Source organism: Symphalangus syndactylus, chromosome 13 (genome assembly GCF_028878055.3).
Source record: "Symphalangus syndactylus isolate Jambi chromosome 13, NHGRI_mSymSyn1-v2.1_pri, whole genome shotgun sequence".
NCBI classification, from domain to species: Eukaryota; Metazoa; Chordata; class Mammalia; order Primates; family Hylobatidae; genus Symphalangus; species Symphalangus syndactylus.
Window position 1 is genome coordinate 52,373,594 of NC_072435.2, and position 8,798 is coordinate 52,382,391.

The 8,798-nt window shown below is 37.3% G+C and overlaps 1 protein-coding gene across 1 annotated transcript; it reads right to left on the minus strand.

The window, feature by feature from the left end:
* Nucleotides 1–5,689: 5,689 nt before the first annotated feature.
* Nucleotides 5,690–7,210, minus strand: LOC134732179 (endogenous retrovirus group K member 25 Env polyprotein-like). Its single transcript, XM_063615021.1, has 2 exons — nt 6,757–7,210; nt 5,690–5,854 (listed from the first exon to the last, which is right to left on the minus strand). The coding sequence occupies exons 1-2, from the start codon at nt 7,126–7,128 to the stop codon at nt 5,777–5,779; spliced, it is 450 nt and encodes a 149-aa protein (XP_063471091.1). The 5' UTR covers nt 7,129–7,210; the 3' UTR covers nt 5,690–5,776.
* Nucleotides 7,211–8,798: the final 1,588 nt, after the last annotated feature.

The window sequence follows — 8,798 nt, forward strand, 5'->3', positions numbered from 1 at the left end:
TCGGCATTACTAATCATCAGAGAAATGAAAGTCCAAACCACAATTAGATCCCATCTCATACCAGTCTAAATGGCTATTTATAAAATGTCAAAAAACAACATATGCTGGCAAAGCTGGAGAGAAAAGGAAATGCTTATACACTGTTGCTGTGAATGTAAATTAATCCAGCCACTCTGGAAAGCAGTCTGGAGGTGTCTCAAATAACTTATAGCTACCATTTGACCTGGCAATCTCATTGTTGGGTTTATATTCAAAAGAAAATAAATTATTCCACCAAAAAGACACATGTACTTGTATGTTCATTGCTATGCTATTCACAATTGCAAAGACATGGAGTCAACTCAGGTGCCCATGAATTTTATGTTGGATAAGGAAAATATGATACATATTCTCTATGGAATACTATGTAGACATAAAAAATGAGATCATATTCTTTAAAGCAACATAGATGGAGCTGGAGATCATAATCTTAAACAAATTAACACAGAAACAGAAAACCAAATACTACATGTTGTCACTTATAAGTGGGAGCTAATCCTTTAGCACACACAGACACCAATATGGGGACAATAGACACTGTGGACTGCTAGAGGGTGGAGGAAGTGGGGTTGGGTTAAAAAACTACCTGTTGGTACTATGCTCACTATCTGGGTGATGAGATCCACACTCCAAGTCACAGCATTACTCAATATTCCCATGTAACACACTTGTACTTTTGCCCTCTGTATCTAAAAGTTTAAGTGTAAAAAAGACAAATATAAGCTTGCTTTCTTTTTTATTTTTAAAGATTTAGTGGGTAGAAGTGCAGATTTCTTACACGCATATATTGGATAGCGATGGAGTCTGGGCTTTAGTGTACCTATCACCTGAATACTGGACATTGTATCTATTAGGTAACTTCTCAGCTTTTGCCCACCTGTCATCTTCCTGCCTTCCGTAGTCTCCAGTGTCTGTTATTCCACTTTATGTATCCATAAATGGAAGCTAAGTTTTCCCTTCCCTTAGCTTCCATTTATAAGTGAGAACATGCTTATATTTTCCGTTTCTGAGTTATTTTACTTGGGATATATGGCCTCCAGTGCCATTCATCTTGCTGCAGAAGACATGAATTCATTCTTATTTATGACTGACTACTATTATATAGTGTGTGTGTGTATATATGTGTGTGTATGTATATACATATATGTGTGCTGTGACCATAAATACACATACATATATGTATATATACATGCATATATGTATATATTCACGCATATATACATGTGTATATACACACACATATACATGTATATACACATATATATATATCTGTGTGTGTATATATATATACACATATACATATATATATACACACATATGTGTATATATATACACACACACACACATACCCAATCTGATTATTTTTCAGCAGTGTTTTGTATTTCTCCTTGTAGATCTTTCATCTACTAGGCTAGCTGTATTCCTGGGCATTTTTGTGTGTGTATATATATATATATGTATATATGTATATGTGTGTGTGTATATATATATATGTATATATGTATATGTATGTGTGTATATATATGTATATATGTATATGTATGTATATACATATATATGTACACATTCACACATATATACATATGTATATTTACACACACACCAATATACATGTATGTGTGTCTACACATGCATATATGTATATATACACATATGTATATAGGTATGTGTGTATATATATGTATATATACATGTATACCCACTCTGATTATTTTTCAGCAGTGTTTTGTATTTCTCCTTGTAGAGATCTTTCGTCTACTAGGCTAGCTGTAGTCCTGGGCATACACACGTAAACACACACAACATGTATACATTTTCTTTATTCAATCATCTTTTGATCGACACTTAGATTAATTTCACATCTTTGCTATTGAGAATAGTGCTGTCATAAACGTACAAGTGTGGGTATCTTTTAGATATAATGATTTATTTTTTAATATGATGGTAGTTTTATTTTTAGTTTATTTAGTTTATTGAGAAATCTCCATATTGAGAAAACTTTGTTTTCAGCAAAGTTTGTACTAATTTATAATCCAATGAATGATGTATAAGGGTTCCCTTTTCTCCACATCCTCATCAACATCTATTGGTTTTTTAATAATAGCTATTTTAACTGGTGTAAGATGGCATCTCATAGTGATTTTAATTTGCATTTTTCAGATGATTAGTGATGTTGAGTATTTTTTGATATGTCTATTGGCCATTTGTATGTTTTCTTTTGAAAAATAGCTGTTCTTGTCCTTTGCCCACTTTTAAATGGATTATGTTTTGTTATTGTTGTCATTGAGTTGTTTGAATTCCTTGTAGTTTCTAGATACCAGCTTAATGTTAATACATAGTGTGCAAATATTTTTCTCATTCTGTAGGTTTTTTACTGTTGATTGTTTTATTTTTGCTCTGCAGAAGCTTTTTAATGTAATTAATTTCTGTTTGTCTTATTGGTCTTTTAAAGAACCAGCCCTACTAATATCCAGAATCTACAAAGAACTCAAACAAATTTACAACAAAAAATCGAACAACCCCATCAAAAAGTGGGCGAAGGATATGAACTGACACTTCTCAAAAGAAGACATTTATGCAGCCAACAGACACATGAAAAAATGCTCATCATCACTGGCCATCAGAGAAATGCAAATCAAAACCACAATGAGTTACCATCTCACACCAGTTAGAACGGCGATCATTAAAAAGTCAGGAAACAACAGGTGCTGGAGAGGATGTGGAGAAATAGGAACACTTTTACACTGTTGGTGGGACTGTAAACTAATTCAACCATTGTGGAAGTCGGTGTGGCGATTCCTCAAGGATCTAGAACTAGAAATACCATTTGACCCAGCCATCCCATTACTGGGTATATACCCAAAGGATTATAAATCATGCTGCTATAAAGACACATGCACACGTATGTTTATTGCAGCACTATTCACAATAGCAAAGACTTGGAACCAACCCAAATGTCCATCAGTGATAGACTGGATTAAGAAAATGTGGCACATATACACTATGGAATACTGTGCAACCATAAAAAAGGATGAGTTCATGTCCTTTGTAGGGACATGGATGAAGCTAGAAACCATCATTCTCAGCAAACTATCACAAGGACAGAAAAAACCAAACACCTCATGTTCTCACTCATAGGTGGCAATTGAACAATGGGAACACTTGGACACAGGGTGGGGAACAACACACACTGGGGCCTGTCATGGGGTGGCAGGGGGAGGGATAGCATTAGGAGATATACCTAATGTAAATGACGAGTTAATGGGTGCAGCACACCAACATGGCACATGTATACATATGTAACAAACCTGCACATTGTGCACAGGCACACTAGAACTTAAAGTATAATAATAATAAAAAAAGGTGGTAAAAAAACTAAAAAATAAAAAATAAGTTATTAGAAGAAAAAAGCAAAAAAAAAAAAAAAAAAAAAAAAACCCAGCCCTAGATGATGGTAATTTTCTTTATTGATTTTCTGTTTTCAATTTCATTTATTTCTATTAAAATTTTTGTTGTTTTTAATTTTTTTCTTCATATTTAATTTAATATTCCCTTTCTAGTTTATTAAGGTGGGAGCTTAGATTATTGGTCATTGAAGGGGTGGCCTGCCCCTCCACACCTGTGGGTGCTTCTCGTTAGGTGGGACGAAAGACTTGAGAAAAGGAATAAGACACAGAGACAAAGTGTAGAGAAGGAAAAGCGGGGCCCAGGGGACCGGTGCTGTGCTTACAGAGGACCCACACCGGCACCGGCCTCTGAGTTCCTTTGGTATTTATTCACAATTATCTTTACCATCACCGGTGCTGTGCTTTGAGATGTATATGCGAACCTCTCCATAAACCTTTTAGCAGTATTGCTCCAGCAAGCCCCATCTTATTCCTAAAGGCGGTTTTCACAATTATCTTTACCATCACCGGTGCTGTGCTTTGAGATGTTCCATCGCCCAGGGACGGGCAGAAGACACATGTTTTTCTTTTTCTCTAGATTAAAGAGAATGGTGATGACCTTTAACCATAAGCAGCCTTTAGGCACTTGTTTAACAAAGCACATTCTGCACCACCCAAAATCCTTTTAACCTTAAGTCATCACAGCACATGTCTCTTGCAAGGACAAGGTTGGGGGAAGGGTCACAGATTAACAGCATCTCAAATACAGAACTAAATGGAGTCTCTTATGTCTACTTCCTTCTATATAGACACAGTAACAGGCTGATCTCTCTTTCTTTTCCCCACATTTCCCCCTTTTCTTTTCAACAAGACTACCATTGTCATCACGATACAGAGATTACATACTTCACAAGGTAATAGAATATCACAAAGCAAGTGGAGGCAGGATGAGTTCACAGGTCGGTGTTAAAATTGAAATTAAAATTGCCAACGAAATTTTTGGGCACGCATAGTCATTGATAACATTTTATCAGGAAATAGGGTTTGAGAGCAGACAACCTGACTGGCCAAAATTTATTAGGTGGGAATTTCCTCATCCTAATAAGCCTGGGAGCACTACAGGAGGCCGGGGCTTATTTCATCCCTTCGGCTTCAACCGTAAAAGGCGGCACGCCTCCAAGGGGGTCGTTTATAGGCCTACCCTCAGAGCGCATTCTCTTTCTCAGGGATATTCCTTGCTGAAAAAAAGAATTCAGCGATATCTCTCCTATTTGTGTGCAAAAGGAGAAAAGATATGGCTCTGTTCCGTCCGGCTCACCGGCGGCCAGTTTAAGGTTACCTCCCTTGTTTCCTGAACACCACTGTTATCTCGTTCTTTTTTTTTTTCAAGATGCCCAGTTTTCGTATTGTTCAAACACACGTCCTCTACAATTTGTGTAGTTAAGGCAATCATCACAGGGTCCTGAGGTGACATATATCCTCCTCAGCTTACAAAGAAGATGATGGGATTAAGAGATTAAAGTAAAGACATAAGATATTACAAAAGTATAAAGTTTGGAAAACTAATAAAATGTCCATGAAATCTTCATATTTTATGCTTTTCTGCTGTGGCTTCAGCCAGTCCCTCAGTTCAAGGTCCCTGACTTCCCGCAACATTCTCCCTCCCTTTTCCTCTATATAAATGTGCCATGGCGATGAAGGCTTGTTCGTTCTCTCGATTTTGGTGAAGGATTCTTCGACTGGTCCGGCACACTAAAAACAAACCGATCAAACAGAGACACATAATTCCAAAATTTACTGCAGTAGAGTTTCCAATAGACTGAATCCAAGTCGTGGGGTTTAATCCATAAAGATTTTTTGCCACTTGATCTAACGCCTCAGCTCCAGGCACAATATTTAAGTGACTCTGAGAGGCTTCAAAAATTTGTTCTTTTAATTTAGAAATGTCTAAAGTGAGATTATCTTCTCTTCCCTGTAAATGGCGTCTTACCATGTCCCAGTGATGTCTAGACTCATTATAAACTTGGGGTGTAATACAAAAATCTGACGTATTCCAGTCACACTGTAACTGGAAACGATGTTCCAAGCTCATGAGCCTATCTCCCATCCAAATGACAGTTTGCCTAAGGTCATTAATTTGATTAGCCAATTTTTGATCGATACCAGATTGTGAATTCCACAACCTTGTGGAATTCTTTTGCCAATTGTCAACAAAGCTTACTGTCTGAACAGAAGAGTGCAATGCGACTCCTGCCACAGCGGCTGTAGCTGTGACTGCAATCAATCCCATAATCACTGCAATTAAAGTAAAAATGAATCTTTTGGATCTATTTAAAATGCCTTTTAATACTTCAGTCAAAATATGAATGGATGGCGAGGCCTCCCATGGTCGATCCATGGACACAGGGATCCACACGCCTTCTCTTGCTCTCACAAGCAGAATACGGTGCTGCCAATCAAAAGTTGAATCAATGCAAGTAAATAATCTGCAATTTTCACATGTTATAGTTTGGGAGTCTGGTTTAATAACTACATTTCCTATGACTAACATATAAGGGGGTTTTACACAACTTAGTAAAGGAACTGTTAGACTGGAATTTAGGTTGATAGAGTAAAATGTTTTATAATCTCTTGTTTCTATAGTTTGGTTCCCAGACCAAATTCTAAGGTGGTATGTAGCCACAGTAAGCCTCCATAATTCTGGATGTTCAGGACCAAAAACCGGACTTACTATTTTTGGTCTTGGAGTAGAGGTTCCCTTTTCTCCCCATTTCCAAGGGTAGAAAGACTGAAATTTCTTGTACCTATGTTTGTCTAAATTTTTTGTTAAGTCACTATCAACAGTTGGACTCACTAGTGCATTGGGACAGAATTGAGTTTGTCCTGTGCAATCGTGGTAGAATTGACCTCGAGGTGCCCAATCTATAACAGTTCCAAATGTGTTGTTTTGTAAAATCACGGCACTATCGGCCACACATTCTTCCCAAACTAAATCTTTTGTTTTTATGGAAATCTCTTTGGGGCAAGGTCTTCCTTTTGGCCTAAATATTAATGATCTTTGATAAGAGAAGTCTTGTACATAGTTTACCTGTGGTTTGAGTGACATACCGCTTACCATATGATAAGTAAATCTACTGGTGGGATTGAGAGTAGGTACTTCTACCAACCAATTTTGGATAGCAGGCATTAAACATCCTGGTGCTCTCCCGAGACATATAGGAGGATAACGATACCCAATGGAAATATTTATCATCATTCCTTCTTCCTCCGGTTTTGCAGGGCAACGATCATCTGTGGGACCAGCTACCCACACACTATTATTAACATATACTTCAATGGGATTATCCATCCAAGTGACTGCCCGAATTAAGGGCGGGAAAGGCACATAGGCCCAGTAGGTATAATTAGCTGCAGCTGCTCCTGCAGGCATGGGGAGACTTACCACCATTGATACAACCATTAAAGCTGCAAACAGCATTTTTTCTGAGGTTTGTGTCACCTTTGTGCTAGCTAGGCTTTTTCTAGCTAACAGTGTCAGCTTCTTTAACTGTGCCCAGGTTGGCAGCTCCGCCTTCTTGGTGCGTGGTGACTTCATCTGTTTTTCTAATATCACCACTTGATTCATCCTGCGAGTCAATGGTGCCTGATTGCGGTGTTTCCGTCTCCGTGGAGGCGCTTTCCTTTGCATCTCCGATGGGTTCATTGTAGAACTTCAAATGTCTAGTGGGTATCCAAACAGGAAGCTGATTTTCTCCTGGTGAAACACAAGCAAAACCTCTTCCCCAGGTTATTACCTTCCCTATCTCCCATGTCCTATTTTTGTTGTCTTTCCACCAAATCAGTTTTCCTTCATGTGGACTGTTCTTTTTACCCGTAAGATGTTGTTCTGCAGAAGTAGTAGTCTGATCTCTATAAATGTTTAAAAAATTTAAAGTATAGAGTGCTAGATTAAGCTGCATCTGAGGAGAGGTACACTCCTTACTGTCTCCCCCTTTTTTTTGTTTAACTAACTGAGTTTTGAGTGTTCTATTAGTTCTTTCAACTATGGCCTGTCCTTGGGAATTATAAGGAATTCCTGTTGTATGTGTAATATTCCACTGATTTAAGAATTTTTGGAAAGCTTTACTACAATAACCTGGTCCATTGTCAGTTTTAATTTTTTCTGGAACTCCCATCACAGCAAAACAAGATAATAAATGTTTTTTAACATGGGAAGTACTTTCTCCTGTCTGGCATGTTGCCCATATGAAATGTGAATAAGTATCAACTGTTACATGAACATATGATAATTTTCCAAATGAAGGTACATGGGTAACATCCATTTGCCATAATGCGTTAGGACACAGACCTCTGGGATTAACTCCTGCCTCTTGGGTGGGCAGATGTAGTACTTGACACTGGGTACAATGTTGTACAATATTTTTTGCCTGTTTCCACGTGACATCAAATTTGTTTTTTAACCCTGCTGCATTTACATGAGTCAAAGCATGAAGTTCTTGTGCTTTTATGAATGCAGAGGATACCAGTAAGTCAGCTTTTTTATTTGCTTCAGTTAAAGGTCCTGGTACATTAGTATGTGCTCGAATATGAGTAATATAAAATGGGAAATTCCTTTTTCTTACAGTTTGTTGTAACAAATTGAACAGCTGGTTTAACTGATCATCCATGCTATATTTAATTAGAGCTGTCTCAACATCCTTTGTAGCCTGTACTACATATGCAGAATCTGATATAATATTAACAGGTTGATTAAAATCTTCTAACACTGTAATGACTGCAATCAATTCTGCCCTCTGAGCTGATTGATATTGAGTTTTGATTACTCGCTCCTTTGGCCCTGTGTAAGCCGCTTTTCCATTGCTGGAACCATCAGTAAATACTGTCAGAGCATTTTCTAAAGGTTCATGTCTGGTAATTTTAGGTAAGATCCAAGTAGTCAATTTTAAAAACTGGAAGATTTTTGTTTTTGGGTAATGATTATCAATAATTCCTACAAAATCAGCAAGGCCAATTTGCCATGCACCAGAATTGATAAAGGCTTGTTTAACTTGTTCCTTGGTTAAAGGAACAACTATTTTGTCTGGGTCATTACCACACAATTTTATTATTCGTAATCTTGTCTGACCAATTAATGTAGCTATTTGGTCCAAGTACAATGTAAAAGTCTTAATTGTACTGTGAGGAAGGAATGACCACTCCACAAGATCAGTATTTTGAACAATGATGCCTGTTGGAGAATGTGCAGTGGCAAAAATTAAAAGTTGGAGTGGAGCTAAAGAATCTATTCTATTTATTTGCGCTGACTGAATTTTTTCTTCCACTAATTTAATTTCTTTTGTTGCCTCTGGGGTTAATATTCTTTTACTATTTAAG